The 17,633-nt window shown below is 32.9% G+C and overlaps 1 protein-coding gene across 1 annotated transcript in view; it reads left to right on the top strand.

The window, feature by feature from the left end:
• The first annotated feature begins 4,676 nt into the window (after positions 1-4,676).
• LOC119840169 (protein spaetzle 3-like) overlaps positions 4,677-17,633 on the top strand; it is a 17,238-nt gene continuing 4,281 nt past the window's right edge. Inside the window, exon 1 of the mRNA XM_038366682.1 lies at positions 4,677-4,886. Coding sequence (XP_038222610.1) covers positions 4,677-4,886 — 210 coding nt within the window. The remainder of the gene's footprint in view (positions 4,887-17,633) is intronic.

Here is a 17,633-nt window from a genome sequence, read left to right as displayed (position 1 = left end):
TTTGTATAAAAAAAAGTATTTAAAAAGATGCGATAACAAAGGTTTTACTAGAATTGTCAGCAGTCGATTATAAACCATATCGCTGTATTAATAAGGCCCTTATTTACACCACGTATCGTTTGGTGCGTAAGTACGAAAATCGCCATATCGAAAGCGGACAAAAATCTTTAGAGAAAAGGTTATTTTCTAAGTAGTCATGCTAGAATGGATAAATTTAAATGTAACATGGTAACATAAGTTTAGGAATAAGTTATTAGAAGTCCATATGACATGTGATTTGAATTTTAATTATATCTCATAAAACGGTACGTGGTCTCAATTTTTAATTACAACAAGATTTTTAATCAGTTAGAAATTTTCAATACAAGTATCAACGCGAATTGAATTCATCCCATGTCATGTTTACCTTTATTAAAGTCACAATTTGAACACGCATTGTAAGCTATATACGCAACTCCCTAATAATAGAAATATTTCATTCAGGAAACACGAAAAATAGTCTTACTGTTACGGGTATTTTTCAAGTTAGAAGTTTCTCTCTCAAATTCCGGCTTTATACGTATTTACACATCTGTTTCACTGTTTGATTTTTTTCTCTGAAATCTATGGAAATCTGTGATGTCGTTTATAAAAGAGATAAGTTAAGATACTATTGATTATATTTTTAGGCGTTTTATACTTGGCATTAATTAAGTGTAAACATTTTTAAAACTCCATAAATTTGTACGTTTTTAAAGTTACATTTTACTCATAAAGTATTCACATAAATGTATACTAGATACATAATTAACTCAATATAAAATAATATTTATGTTATAGAGTATGTAACTATGTATATATAAATGTTAACGTTTTCTTAATATCTATAATATACAATAAATTAGTTACTTATATGTATTTTTATAAGTAGCATCAAGTCTGAAATTGCTTTATAGGTAAAAAATCTGTACTTTAAAAAAAAAATCTATAGGGCGTTCGAAATTTGAAATTGAAGCTTATAGACACGTGTCCATCTCTAGAACATTGACACTTTTTAAGTGAGATTTTAAGGCAATTTCGCAAGAGTTGAAAATCATTTTTGTATGAGTTTATCATAATATGTTACGAATAGTTTATTTAATAGTATGATTGAATCAACATAAATATTAAAGAGTTATATACCATAGGTCAAGCTTTTAAGAAGATATGACTTTGCATTAAGTTTGCATTGCTGATATGATTTGATGGGTAGTCTGAGAATAGTATGAAATATTTTTTATTTCTTCTAAGAATTTACTCCTGCAATATATATCTCCATATCCTTTTCCTTACCCTGCCCAGTCCTTTCCTTTATTCCTCCCGTTGATCCTTTCTTAATCCCCTATTTGAAGTCGGCTATCCATTTGTAGAGATGTAAGATGTCTGCAATCGACCTTACGCCTCTCCAAATGTTCATGGGTACGCTTAACGTCAAGTGACCCACCAGCTCCATTGCGGACCATGACATAAAAAGAAATAAAAAATAAATAAGAATACGAGTGTGGGAAAATTAGGCCGGTGAGAGACTGCACAAACGTATGACATGTCCTTTTCGTTGAAATCTTGTTGTGGACATAACGACTTTTCTCTCGTATTTAAGTAGTTATAGTGAGTTCTGTGAGGCATCATTTTAAGGTTCAATTTTGTTTAAATTGACAAATTTACTTTCGCATTTATAATAAAAGTTTTTGATAATTTTTAGTTGGGAATTAAGTACACCCATTTTTTTATGACAATAGGAAGTCTTTTAAGTTTGTTTTTTTAGAACTATTTTGAGGCTGTGGATTTTTTGATTCTTACTTATACTTTTAATAGTTACGAACGTAACTGAGTTTATGTCAGTTGTTTTATTTTAATAATTTGATGATATATGAATATTTTTTTGTACTAATAACAAATACTCCTAGATCACGAATCTGAAATATTTTTTTCATATAAAATTGAATGTTCAAAATTTGTCACTTTTCAGTTGAGCTAGATAGATATTAACTTTGATTAGGTATAACAAAACTGCCAAGATAAATATTAAGTATAAATATTACCTTATATTTAGGTAACTTCTAAAGATTTGGACTAAGAATTGTTGATCATTATGAATCTTGTGCCTTTTAGTTAATAAGTTTTGAATTCTATATTTTTTCAGTAAAAAGAGATTTATGTATAGAGCTTGTTTTATTTTACCCATACATGAAATGACAATCTACAAGCTACCTAGCTGTTATTGTTTATTGACTTTGGTATAGTATTTGCTAACGCATAGCATACGAGTTAGGTGTTAATATAATGCTCAAGCGCATAATAAAAATATGTTGCGCCTTTTATCCTGCCTTTATTTTAAATATCACACTAGATTTTAGCAGTTTTTGTTTTATGACATGGCAAAGGCCGCTGAGAAATTAATTAATAAATTCGAAGATTCAGCGAACAGCTGATAAAGTTGTAGGTGGTCACAAACTTTGAATCTATTTATATTTATGTAGATTTTAGTTGTGGCCACATAATAAATAAAAAAAACAGTGATCTCTTTCTGACAACCAATTGTATGTAGAATCATTCAGGAACTGGAAAACATTTTCGATATTATGATTTTGATTAAGGGATTCTATTATAGTACTTACACAGATATACCTACGGCCCATTATTTATGAATTTTATTAAATAAAATTAAATAAACTGAAACTTACATTACAATCGATACCTTCATGAGGTCTTAAAAGGACTTAAAACAGGAGTAATTTCAATGCGAGAAAGAGATGGCACTAGCTATTTAGCTCTGACTTCCCACACTAGAATTACTCTTGCTTTAATAAAAAACTAAAAAGTTAAGTCATTTTTAATTCGGGAATTAAAGATATAGAGTATAATTTAATTATAATTTTATGGAAGATTCATGAAAAGGGGGCCCTCGAAACTTTCAGCGACGGCCGTAGTCTAGCATGGAAGGTGCAGTCGAAAGTTCTTTATATGGTTAATAGTATGTTTTACCATATATATTTTTCACGTTTTAGCAAGCAGCTAAGCTGGTGGTTAACCTAAGTATTTGCAGAGGTAGTGTTTTTGCGAATGCGCTGCCCGCTTTTAAGAAGGTAAGGATAAGGAGAGGATTGACGAGTGGACAAACAAAGACTGAAGCGAGGAAAAGAAAGCGGACCTCCATAACATGTATCCTATTAGTTAATGATTTTATTTTTATGACTTTTTACCAACAAGATGCAAAATGAGCAAAATTCATCTCCGGCGTTCCTTACGATCTGGCCTATGGCAACCGCCTCATCCGTTTTACCAAACTGGAACTCGTAACATTTTACAATGAAGGATGGTAGAGCACACAAAATACAAGTTCCATATATTATTTTTGTAAAAAATTAGGGTAACAGACAACCGCCCTCTGGCTTTTTCTTCTGCTAATACCAAGTACCTAGGTACTGTAATCCAAAATCCTTCCAATCCAAAATCTTCACCAAGATGAAATATAACACGCATTCAACCTTCAATAACTTTAATTTAAACCAATAGTAATCACTACTAAGCATTTTTATTGATGCAATGTGTAAGGTTTTTTCGAAGTAAAAGTATTGAATAAAGACTATTTCACTCATACATAATGCCATAACCATAACATATATATGTAGAATAGATAAAACAATTGAATCAATTTCATTTAACAAAAGATACTAGGACGCATTAGTTTTTGTTTTATTCGATTAATATTTACCTAACAATCTCTTACATATTTACTGCACTTAAAAAAGAACAAAGTCCGATCGGAATTCAAAAGATTGACGTTCAAAATGGCTTCAATTACATTAAACGCTAATTCTGAATTTGGCTAATAGCATTTCGCTGAAATATTCCGTCTAATTATATGAAATAGAGTTAGCGCCCGCGGTGTTGCCTGACAACTAATTCGGAGCACGCGCTATGTATTGACCAACGGATAACGTGTTCTAAATTCTTAGTGATTTGTTAATTTGCTAGCAGTTGTGGCTAATTGATCATAATGTTATGATAAACCTGCGTTTAGGCAGTTATGTGTCGGTTAAAAAACGGATCGTTATAACTTCATTATATTTTAAAAGACTTGCGAATAAGACAATTATAGATTTCTTTTTTGTAATTACTATCTAAAAAAAAATCATAAAATATAATATCATGTTTCTGGCTGAATAAATATTAAACATTTTCTTTAAAAAATTGAATAGCGTAAAGGGATATACTACTCTTTGCAAAAGGTAAATGCAAAACCTACTTAGTTTTAGCTACCTATCATTTTAAACTATTTTGACGTTACCAATATAATAATTTATACTTAACGCACTCAAAGAATAAATAATTTTACCACCTTATTAGTAAAAAATTTACAAAAAAATATTAGTTAGTTAGTCCAAAACTCTTGAATAAAAAGAAACTAACTTAGAAATAGTCTAGTATCCTTGTTGTTTCATGCCATAATCCATCGTCATGTCAAATTAATTCATCCAATACGGTTCGGAGGATTTGTCTTTGTCTAGGAAATTATATGCATACCGCAGATACGGCATAAATTCCCCTATATTCAGAATTCTTTAATTATTATACTTGCATAGAATATACATTGTTCCCTAACCGTTAATACAACGCTATAGAAAATTCAAGTTGTGGGCTGACGTAGCTAATCTATGCGGGTGTACTTCAGAAAGTCGGAACAAACTGAAATACCGACACCGTGTGTGGGTGTGCTTCGTTTAACGAAAGAGCGGCAGTCCATCAAGTGGGAGAGGGACGCTGCTATACAGTGTGAAGAGTGCAGCACCACTCAGAGTTCGTGGGAACTGCACAGTAGTGGTCAGATCGAAGCGCGCGCGCGCCTGCCCAATGCACGCATTATTGTAGCTGAATATCATACAACGGCATATGAGATTACATTCTGAATGCGACGGCGATTTTATGCTAATGGCAATAAGTATCAATTTTCGTGTAAACTGCGTGGGCCGCTCGAGTATTTTTTTGTTTAGACGTAGCTTAGTGAGCGACTTGGATTTTTAGCAATCGATTCTTCGGTCAAATTCTGAGTCGCACATGCAAATATATTGCTGGCACAAAGATAAGACTTCAATGAAAGTTGTACACATGTTGTATCATTATAATTTCTCTTTAAAAACAATAAGTGTATCTGTTAATTAGAAATCAGCTGTTGTTTAAAAAAAATATTTTTAGAGCGATAAGACGAATAGCGATAAGACAGTCTATCGAAGGATTCTTAAAATATTCCATGAAATCGTAGATCTGAAAAATTTTATGAATGAATATGGTAGTTGTAGTACTTATATATCACAACTTAAACGCATATTAATTCAGATCTTATCGTTGTTTATCACGGAAACGCTCATTCACTCACAGAAAATTTATCTATTTGATATTTTGATAACATCTAACAACTGGAATCAGTGGAATTGATTATTGTTGTATCTATTGTTCATATTAGGTACTTCCGTTGTAGATTTTCCGTATGACACATATGATGGGTCTTGTCATGTCGCCATTTTCCCAATTTAATCCTTTTACAAACAAATGATTACAAAGCGCTTCTGAAGTACACAACGTAAAGAACGAATTTACTTCTTAATTCATTTTCAAATGCGAGGGTCTTTTGTGGAGTTTGTGACGATCGAAAAAACATCTTAGGAGTGCGTACGACGTGCTGAGTTATATTTTATAATAGGTACCTCCTTTAAAACGAGAATTATATTATGTTTCATTTATAGATATATATATATATTAGGTAGCTATTTTTTACTTTATTTGTTACGATTTAACGAAAACACTGACAGATTCATTAAGAAAAATTCTTTGTTATTAGAATGCAAAATCTTTATCGAGAAGATAACAAAGAATACTTTTTTAACCCAGCTTTACTCGGACGAAATCAAGTCAAAGTGTAATAAAGAAATAATTAATTAGCTCTTACATTAGTTTACAGCTTGCATCAAACACAGATTCCGACATTTGTCCTCACGTGTCTGCACCAAAGAGGTCCTGCACTTAATATCTATTGCAGGAGCATGACGCAATGTATCATTAGCGAAGTTTTTCTTTAAATATTGCTGCAAAAATATGAGCATTGCCCACCCAGTTGTAACAATGGACTATAATTCGTATCACCAGCCCACGCATCACACCGCTTCGACATATTCAATTAAAGAAAACCCGATTATTTATATGTATTTAGTTCTCCAGATGACCATTTCGGTATTTTTTCAATTTTGCGGTTAGCCTAAGCTAACATTCGAGTGATAAATTTGCAGGTCGTTTCATTAAGAATGTGAGACATGTTTCCATATTATTTTATGAACTTCTGAGTGTTAATTTCTTTTAAAACTATTATTAACAATATATCTTATAAACATGTGACGTCATTATTATAATGAAACGTTTGTCTTTAACCTAATTTAAGCAAAATATAAAACTTTTACCTGTTTTTATAACAAATAAGAGAAAACTGAATTTAGATAAATATATATCCATCACAAATAAATTTCCAATTACCTAAGTTCAATTAAAATTGATATTAGCCGTACATGTATAGGTGCAGGTAGACATACACCAAAATCTTATATCTTATAATCTGATTGACATACACACTTGAATAAATATATATGCATATTTATTAAAGTACCTGCATATAACTCATCAAACTGGAGCGTATGATTCACAATAGTACCACTAACCATATCGCTTACATATCTTAATTAGACCCCACAACGCGTCTATACTCTATAGATTTTTTCACATCCGTTTGTATCCGTAACAAATGTATAGGTACAAGTCAACACTGATATTTATTTTAAACAGTTTCTAGACGAAACAACGTTCAAAATCGTGTAACTTCTCTCGGTGAAGTTGGTTATTTTCCAATAAAGATGTGACGATAATTAGATGAATATTGACGAGCTGTTTCGTTGTACAATATTATGCGATGGTTTTTAAAAATATTAGAACCGAAAATTACATTTTTAGATGTAAAATTAACACTATGGTTGGAGGAGAGATAGAGAGAGGGAGAGTTATAATATTATGAGTGATTAAATTTAAATATGTTTGAATCGACATAACATAGTTTTAACATTTACCACCGGTTCGGAAAGTAGTTTGTACAGATAAGAGCCGGCAAGAAACTGTGTAGTTACTCTTTTCATCATCATCATCATCATCATCAGCCCATATATGTTCCCACTGCTGGGACACAGGCCTTCTATGAGGGTTCAGGCCATAATCCACTACGCTGGCCAAGTGCGGGTTGGAAGATGTTACATGTCGTCGAACTTTTGATTCTCGGACATGCCGGTTTCCTCACGATGTTTTCCTTCACCGTTTTAAGCAGTGGTGATGTTATCTACATGCACAGATAAATTGAAAAATCAATTTATTTCCTGCACGCTAGCCCGGTCTCGAACCCCGACCTATCGATTTTAAAGTCCGAGGTTCTCACCACTGAGCCACCACTGCTTTTTACTCTTTTGTTGATAGTTACTCTTTTGAATGATATAAATTTTACACTTACATTCTACATAATATGTTATATGTATGCATATAACAATGGCGACAAAGATCTATCCTGTGGTTCTTATGCGACAACTTTCCATGGATTTTCATATTTTCACAATATTCATAAAATTCTTTCCTCTATAATGTTGGTTAATTGCATTGTCTCTGTTCTGATAGACCTTTATGGTCAAAATACATTGCCAACGTACCTACATATTTTTTATATTAGGTAATTGTTGATAACGGAAGTCATCTTCACCAATTTAATCCTATATCTATAACATATGTAGGAAGACTGTACTATAAAAAGTTAGGTTTCCCTTTATTTATTACTAACATTATTTCCAGGCTTCACGTATGTACCAGAATGTATTTACATACGTACGTACTACTTACCTAAATGCACCAATTAATTTCTATATTAAATACTTCAAATGCTTGTTTTTATGCATCTAATCAAGAAGGTATTATTTTAAATAGAGATTATTCTAAATATAGCTTAATTCACAATCAATTTCGATTAAGGGACGTAACAATTAGTTCAAACAAAAACCTATTATAGCTAATTGTTTTGTAATTATTCAAGCTTTCCCGTTTGTACAAATAATAACGAATATTGTAGAATCGCAACTTCTGAATCAACACGCCGAAACGAAATTATTCATTATAAATGACACATGGGATTACTTTATAACAAACGGAACTATAATTCAATTAAACAACAAAAATCAATAGTCCATATTGCTATCGCATAAAGGCTATATTAAAATTAGCGATGCCTACCTACCGTTGGCCTAGGCAGTCATAAAACTAAAACGTGAGGTACCCTGCAGAGTTCCTACAAACAGGCTGCCTCTGTATCTTTATTTGCATAGGTGTCCTGTTGTTTTATTGCAATGCAATTTGAATATTTAATAAGATTTTTTTATGGTTATGCGGACTCTGTTAAAACTAAAGGTAGGTCGCGTTATCGTGTGTTTAGGTCTGTAATAGGTAACAGGAAAACACCATTACTTAGCCTCTTGTTATCTTTGATGCATCATTGGAAATGCTATCGAAGCCAAACCTACTAAATGCCTTCGCGCTTAGGTAATGCATGAATGTGATTCGGATTCATGAAGGGCGTGGTTTGAGATATGTTTTTGTATCTTTTGAGCCTTTTAGCAGTAGTAATAACTAATATATCAAACATTCATAGTCTAAATATGCCTGTATTCTGTACTTTATTTATGTAAGACATACAATTTGACGTTGTTTGTAGGTATTATTACGTTCTTCAGAAACGAAATAAACATTTATTAACAATACCAAATCATAACTGCAATATGAATAACTAGCTGAGCCCCGCGGTTTCACCCGCGTAAGTCCGTATCCCGTAGGAATATGGGGATAAAAAGTTACCTATATATTATTCCAGTTGTCCAGCTATCTACGTACCAAATTTCATTGCAATCAGTTCAATAGTTTTTGCGTGAAAGAGAAACAAACATACACATATCTTTACAAATTTTTGCATTTATAATATAGTAGGATTAGTAGGATAGGATAGGATTTCTCATAATACCTTTGTGTGGCAGTAGCCTACCTACACGATATTCAGAGCAATTAAAACATTAACTAACTTTTTCACACATAGTTGTTACACAGTGGAATTTTATGTATAGGTTTAATTTGTGATGATATTCGAGGCATTTTATAAACTTAAAAAAAATTTAATTATAATTTAAAAACATCAACTTAAAGCATATTGCCTTGAATAGTTTCTTTAGTTATTCTAAATAGCGTTAAATAGGCTGTGAATAAACTTGAGTCTGTAATCAGTTCTGATTTCAGACACTTGGCTTTAGCCCCGGGCCGCCGTGAGAACTTCTCGGCCACGCACCGATATATCGATATATAGTTTATAATAATGGCTGTCGAAATGAGGCTTTTTAGTTAATGAACACACGTGCTTTAGTTTATTAGCAGGTTTTATGTGTATTTATTATATTGGCAAATGGGGCCTGTATTTTTTTGCTTGATTCTTTTTTAGCGTATTATGAAATTAAATAGAACACGGTAATTAGTACCTAAGTGTAGATTTGAAATATGTATATATTTTAATTATAATTTATGTCCTATAAGGTTCACAGAAATTTATAATCATTTTTTGCATACGAAGTTGTCCTCATTGGACGTTATATTTCATACATATTACTACGTCGGCTATACCTACCTAAAAGTTAGTATTTAAATCTCATTCCCACTCATACATCAATATTCAATGTGTGCATAAGCATTTTTATAAACTAGTTAAGATACATTATCTAGTACTAATTGTTTATTTACTACCCGCTGTAGACTAGTCATTATATAAAATTTTTGGACAAATAAATTTTGCTTGGTTGGACAAATTTAGCATTATTCGAGTCAATACTTTGTTCCCATTCCAAATGATGAAAGGTTGCGATGCGGTCTAGCTGGCCGTAAATCTGCATAAGAAGAGCTTTGAAGTCTCATGTTATAGTAGTTAAGAAAAATGTACGTAGGTAGATAATTTCGCTCCCCCTTAAACCACTATACTTTTTTACACCATGATGAAAATAAAAGATGAAACATTCGTATTTTATATTTCGCATTCGTACTGGTAAAAGCTTTATTTTAAATCGATAACAGAGGCTATTTTTTATGCCGGTTTAGACGGGCGAAGCCGGAGTAAGCGGTAGTTCCGTAATTAATAGATATAGGTAAAATTTCCGGCACTATGAGTTATATACCTCTTTGCTGTGTATTCGTTTCCAACAGACTTCCAAAATCCCTATTTATTTAATATTCCAGCTAACGCAGTCTAATAACTGACCTACGAGTAGCCTAATGATTCAAATTCGTATCGTTAATTTATTTAGTTAGCTGGGAATTATTATTATTGTAAGAACATTATGATGCCCATGCCTCGCGATCGGCGTGAGATGAATGGTCCCAGTATATACATGTAAAGGCATTACAATGCTTTGCTGTCCTATTATACCGGCGGCATTCCTTTATGCGATAGTCTAAGAGTTCAATCATAAAGATTTTCTCGTTATAGCGTTAAAGTAACTAGATTTAATAGACATTTATTTATACATACATGTGTACCTATTTGTGTATTTCTTTACTACCTCACATATGTTTTTAAGGCTAAGTTATAAGGTATTTTTGGCATCTTTCAAGTACTTTTTAAGAGGTTAATTTTCTTCTTTAGATACTTATGTTCCTGGGTCTTTATATACTTAAAGCAGATTCTATGTTCTGACAGACAAATTGAGAGATCAAATATAGCGATCCTGTCAGTTTTACTGCGTATTTTTAATTACCAAGAAATGTAAAATACTAAAAAAATTATCAAATTATTATAAAGCTATGAAGCTGCTACGTACTATCTGTCTTATTTATCAGTTAAAATGACAAAAAAGTATGAAAATTTAAATAGATTTTTAGGGACATAATCGGAAAACAGTGGTATGGCTTTGAAGTCGTTCAGTTCGTTTTTTCGTTTCAATCGATTCGTGTTTTCTTATACGTTATCCCATCTCTTAGTCTATCGTGGACGTCACTGTAGAATTCCATATAAATAAGCAAGCGGACGTCATGTATTGGACGACGTCAGGGCTCCGTTATAGCCCTATATTGTACCCACAGCCTTATTATTTCTGCCGAATGACGTATTTTAGGGCGCCATGAATTATGAATCTGCGACAACTATGTGCAATGTATGTACCAGCTTTGAGCGCAATTGTTTAACAATGCAGTATTTAATTTAGCATCCTTATATTTTTATGTAGAATTTTCTGTCGATATGTGCTTTTCAAGATATAAGTGAAATAGCTTCCTAAGTGATTTAGGCATATTATCTACTTTAATATTATAAAGAAGAAACTCGTATTTATGTATGTTCGCAACGTTTTGCACGCAAAAATCACTGGACCGCTTTCAAAATTCTTTCACCATTCGAAACCTTCAACTGAGTGGCATAGGCTATATATGTACGGGTGAAGTCAGGTGAACATCTAGTCACTTACGTTTTGGGCATTTAATATTAATTTGAAAGCAAAATCAATAAAACAACGGATAGCTTTATGTGCAGGACATAATTTTACAGCTTTTTTTCAGTGAAAGTAAAAGCCTTCTTTGTGGAATCTTAGCCTAAACCACTGGAATACTTTTTAGATATAAATTGAGCTGCTGTTTTGGTTAAATCCAATCTAGCGGTGTTTGAAATTTATTAAATAAGTATGTACCACGAGTGTGACCGGGACGGACTGTTTGTTAATTATATACAGTAGCGTATAAAATCTCTAAGGTTCTGACCAATTGACTAAAAGATATATTAACGTTTAAAACAATAATCCAATTTATTCAAATAATATCTCATATCTCTTACACAGCAAACAGCCCATTATAGTTAGCTAAAGGCTTCTATTCAGGCGTAAAGGAGGTCATGTATCGAAGTTTCTAGAGTCTAGACATCTACGTCTTGCAGCAGAGTCTCGATTGACAGAGCCCGCACGCAATTCCTTACATAGCGCCGACAAAAACCTTTATTTCAAAGCGCAACAATATTTGAAAAGTGTCACCGCTACGTCACCACATTAAGACCATACTAAATCAACTCCCGCCACTTCAAATGACACCTTATTCGTATACCATAATGGTCGATTTCAGAAGTGTGCATGGGCGTTTTAAAAGCAGAAATATTATGAGTTTTTACTTTACACAAATCGCCATAAAGGTACCCTATCGTTTTTCCGCGGCGTTCCAAGAATGTCCGCCGACATTTTGTAAGCTGAGTGCTTGAAACTTTGTCGGTGTCAAACAAAACCTTCCTGTGTGGTGTCGGTAAATATCATTTTCCGATATACATTAATACATCCGTTAGAAAGAGTGTTAAGATGACGAATAAAAGTAGTTGGGTGGTCTAAACTATAAGATTTTAGATATAAATCTCAGCCATACTCAGATGTTTAAACTTTCTGTCTGAGGTCTGCAATACTGGCTCCAATAAAAATGTATGATAATCATTGGTTATATTTGATGATGGGGGTAGCTTATCAATTGACCCTGCTCGTCTTCCCGCTATGATATAATTAAAACTGAATATTTATTATATTTTTCATTTCCAGAATCTAAGCTTCGTAATCAAATTGAAACAATACTAAGTGTCAACGAAAATCACGTCAAAATTGGTTCAGATGTTTCAAAGATTAGCAGCAAATAAGCAGATACAACACAAAAAAAAATTATAAACATTCCTAACTCAAATAAATAAACCTCCATTTTAGAATTACCAATTAACAAAATTTATTATAACGAGCGTGTAATTTCAATATATTATCGTATGCGTATATTAATGATCGATTTTTGAACGTTTAGATTTCACAGATTGGTAATTAATTATTCCAATATAATATTTATTATCCCTGAAGTTGTCTGTCAATGCGTAGTCTCTGTTGGGTCATTTGATAATTTCAAGGTGTTTAAAAGGTGTCACGAAATTTGATACTCCAAACTACTCACTTTAAATTCATGGACACTTTGTTTTCCACTTAAAGTTTGGCGATTTTATTTTTATATTACTCATTAAAATGTCTCATATGTATATAAACGGAAAGTAATATATTTTTTTCTCGCTTGGCTGGTTATAATTTAAATGAGGAAGCAGCTGCTTCTTTATATTTATTATAGCTATATAGAAAAAAATCTTGAACAATATTTTTTGAATGTTGTATTATTAGAGACCGATATAGGTAATGTTCTTGTATATGACTAAAACAATCATATTGATTTTTGATAAAAATATAAAGATTTTATACCCATTGTCTTTACATGTCAATGAAAACTTCAAATATTTTGTTTTATATCGTTTGTAATATATCGTATTCTATTCATTGATATTGTTTTCTATTGTACCCACTTCACTAAAAGCATTTGATTTAAAGCTGAAAATAATCCAAGGCGAAATGAATATTATCACGTAATCAATTTAGTAACTGGTTGACAGTGACTTATTGTTGTAACGGTTATTTACGTAGTCAATCGGAACTATGCTTTCTGTGCACACTTTATTTATTAGTTTCGCTTATCTACCGCTCGCAGTAGACGATAAGCCCGAGGCAAATATAGAAATAGCTCAATAAATACAGAATTTATTAGTGATGAATATAAAATCATTACGTAGGTGTATCGATATTCGATAATAAATGCATCAGGGCGAAATTTAATCGATTTAATTCGCATTAGTCCACAACTATCAAATTACTTTGATGTGTCGACGGAGAACCTTTAAAATACACGTCCACGTCTTAATGTTTCGAGTTAATAAAAGCAACGAACAAATACATTTATAACATTTGATGAGGGGCAATGTGTGAATTGATTAGGTTCTTGGTTATTAAACAGGTGGTTTACGAATTATAATTTAGGATGTTTAAAACATCCACGGCCAATCGCACTAATGCATGTTGTTTTGGTTGTTTATTATATTTTTAACGTATCTTAAGATATTTGTAGAGCGATGTAACACGATATAAATTTTGGCCGCAATAAAATTTTTAACGGTCCACATTTTTATCTTATTTAAGTGATGTAATGTTGTTCGGAAACTTCTGTGATACGTTAATCTTGTGCGGTGATTAAAGCTAAATAAATTGGACAGCTGAAATATTATATTTTGTGATATGTGGACACAACAACATTCTAATTTAATATTTAGGTACGTTTCATTTCATTAGCATACGTGACAATGTGTTTCAAATAATTTACTTAGGTATTTACAATGACACGTCGGCAAACTGGTTCGGAGAGATCGTTCACTTTTTTATTTAGCAACAACTCGATTTTTGCATCGATACCTAAGCTAAAAAAACGAATTGTCTGGCCTTGTCCTTACCGGGACTTCCAATGTTATGACTTATTTGTCTCGCCTCTATAGATTTATCGGTTTTCGAAGAACACAATCGATTAAATCTGCATAATACATTCACTAAATAACCTGTAAATTGATTTTTTTTTAAATCCGTCTGATGCCGTGATTGGAAATAGAAACATCTGGTTTCGTAGATAAGGAAGGAAACAATATTAAAACGACATGACGAATCTTTAATTGTCTCGATGACATTTCAATTATAATTTATGGCGAATGGCAGACATAATACGTGTGGACACCATGAATGAATCGGTATAACTCGTGTGTTTTCGCATTTAGTTTAAAGAAATAAAGATTTAAAGCGATACACAAACGGATCTGATGTAATCCCAAAAAAATTTATACGCAATATAATATTTTACGAGACGTTACATATATCTGTAAAAAGGTTGTGTAAGACTGTGTGTTTCCTACATTATGACGTAATCAGCTGAGGTCAGCGGTTTTTACATTTTTTTATAAGTTTCGAGAACAATAGTATCAATCTTTGCTAACATTCAGAAGCGTTAACAAGCGGCATATACTAACGGAAACACGTCAAATCTGTAAAGGCGTAGACGACTAATGATTTAAGTAGTAAAACCCGAATATATAATATACGAGCGATAGCCATACTTGGCGTTTCTATCAAGAACTCAGCACCGTAAATTACAACATCGTTGGGCGTCATTTGCATTTTTATTGTCGCCTGCATCATACGGAATGGATAAAGCCTGTAATATAATCGGCGGACCGCAAAATTGAATTATTTATTATTCGGTTCGCTTGTAAAACACAATTATTCGGCGGCCGAATGTCAACTGTCGATGTCTTTTTTGGTATCAGCGCAAATCGGTGCGGTCCTGCAAATTCACATATTTAAAGCTAAAAAATTCGCTATCATACTTTCCTGATTTCTTAACAGGCAGTTGTGTCGCAGCGTTGATATTGTACGGTCTGATTTTAAACATTTATAAAGATTTTTTTATCGTTTCGTCGATTCGCCGACGGTCGCTTCGTGCTCAAGTTTTCTCTTCAACTCCCTGATATTTTGTAACAAATGGGTAAGCGAATATTTTTTTATTATATTTTTTAGGACGCCAGTCAACAATTAATAAATTATTTTAAATTTTAAAAAGGCCAAAACGACTTTTAATTTAGTGGATATTCAATAAACTACAAGTGAGGTATTCAGCGAAGAATTCGGTGGCAGATTAGAGATTAATCACATTTATCATTCCGAAATATATGCATTCAAATACCAAATTCCTTTTTTATTGATGCAAAACATGATAGAGAATTACGAGAATAAATATTTTCGCGATAATATTTCGTTATTTTGCTTTTTAAATTAGGCGATTGTTTATGCTGTATCTCTTAATGACGGTAAAATGTTCATTATTATCGGTTCGAATTTTAACTCGAATTATGGCTGATACTTATAAGCAATATAATAAATCTCTTAACTGACTTCGTCTTATCCTTGTTTAATCACAGTCTTAACAAGATGGTAACGGTGAAGCGGACCATTATATCCAAATAAGGATTCGACTCTAGTCTTTCGTACGGCGATCCGACGGGAAAGCATCTGATAATCTTCCGTCTACCGATCTGCATGTACCTTCGTGTTCAAAATTAACAATGATAATTTGACAGGCCAGCGTGTAACTCCATACACAAAGACAGCAGATTACATTGAATAGACTAAGGAATTTAAGCCGCGATTGTACACTCGAGACTCGACCTGTGTTCTCACAGCATCATGAGAATGCTTTTTACAATCGATATTCAAAAAAAGAATAGAATCGATGTCTCTGTTGTCAACGAACAATTCTTTCGAACACTAACAGTTTAAACGTCGTGAAAAGGGGCTCTATTGTTAGGGATTAAGTTTCCTTTTTGTTTAAATTCCCATGGTTCGTTTTGGTCTTCAATTGCGTCAGCGGTTTATAAAGACAAAGCGCCCGATTGCGTCGGGTAGACTTAATGTAGAATATCTTATAAAGGTTAAATATCGGAATGTCTGTGTTAAAGTCAGAAGCCACGTAAATATCACGCTCTAGCTAGAGCATTTTTAGTGCCTACAGTATAAAATATAAAGTAAGTACCATTTTATTATTTTTTGAAAAAAGTGGTTGCTTATTTAATTATTCACAATTACTGTTATAAGTTGAGATTGCTTATAATATAGAAAATGAAGTGTCAAAAAATATTTATTACCGTTCGTCGAAAGTACATTAATTCTTGCACCATCTTTGGAGGGTACAAAATTAGAAAATTAGCAACGCACGTCAAGCGGTGTGGTCGAAGTTCTTATTTCTGTCGACAAAAGAATCTAATCGATTGACGTCTTTGTCCGGTCATAAATGTCGATTGTCTCTACAGATTGTGAGCAAACATTCGGTTTTCTATGTCCACTATTGTTTATTGTAACACTTCGCAGCCCATAACACCCGACAATGAGCGTATAAGCTTCCCGTAGTTTCGCATAATGAAGTCCAATTTCGTAAACAATGCGCACTGTAATATGTTTTGATGTTTTTACGTATTGTCAACGTGAATAGTGATTGGTATCTAACAAGCGTGACCGTCTTCAATGGAATGCGAGATTTGTCAGGCTCGACGTTTTTTCGTCAAAATTGACAATTTGTATTGTACTCGATTTTACGTGGCGCGTGGTCCGTTAGCCAAGTTTTTTCTGTATAATAACTGTTAATCTTTGCTTACATACAATGAAAATTAATTTAAAATCATATTGTGCTCGTACATTCTGATGTTGAGTAAGAAAGTTATCACAAAAGAACATGTCAAAGAGAAGCAAACGAGCAATAAACTGTTATTTAATAAATGTATAATCCGAGTGATGTATGTACATAAGAAACGAGTGCTCAAGGTGGAGACATATGGTTTGGGGGCGGTGCGTAGCGCGGTAGCCGCGGGCGCACATAAATAACAGGCCTCACCGCAAACAACCGCCGTATTTACTACATTATTATATTTTATACATGCACTCTCAATACACGGAGGCTCTAATACGGGCCAACCTACATAATGACGAGAACGCGCGGAAGGCGTAACCCGGTGGCAATCTACCGTCTCGCTCGACGACGCCCCAGGCGCGCGCCTAAGCGAGACGAACAACCACAAATTTATTAAAACGAAAAAAAAA

Source organism: Zerene cesonia, chromosome 5 (assembly GCF_012273895.1).
Source record: "Zerene cesonia ecotype Mississippi chromosome 5, Zerene_cesonia_1.1, whole genome shotgun sequence".
NCBI classification, from domain to species: Eukaryota; Metazoa; Arthropoda; class Insecta; order Lepidoptera; family Pieridae; genus Zerene; species Zerene cesonia.
This window is presented reverse-complemented; position numbering and strand designations above follow the sequence as displayed.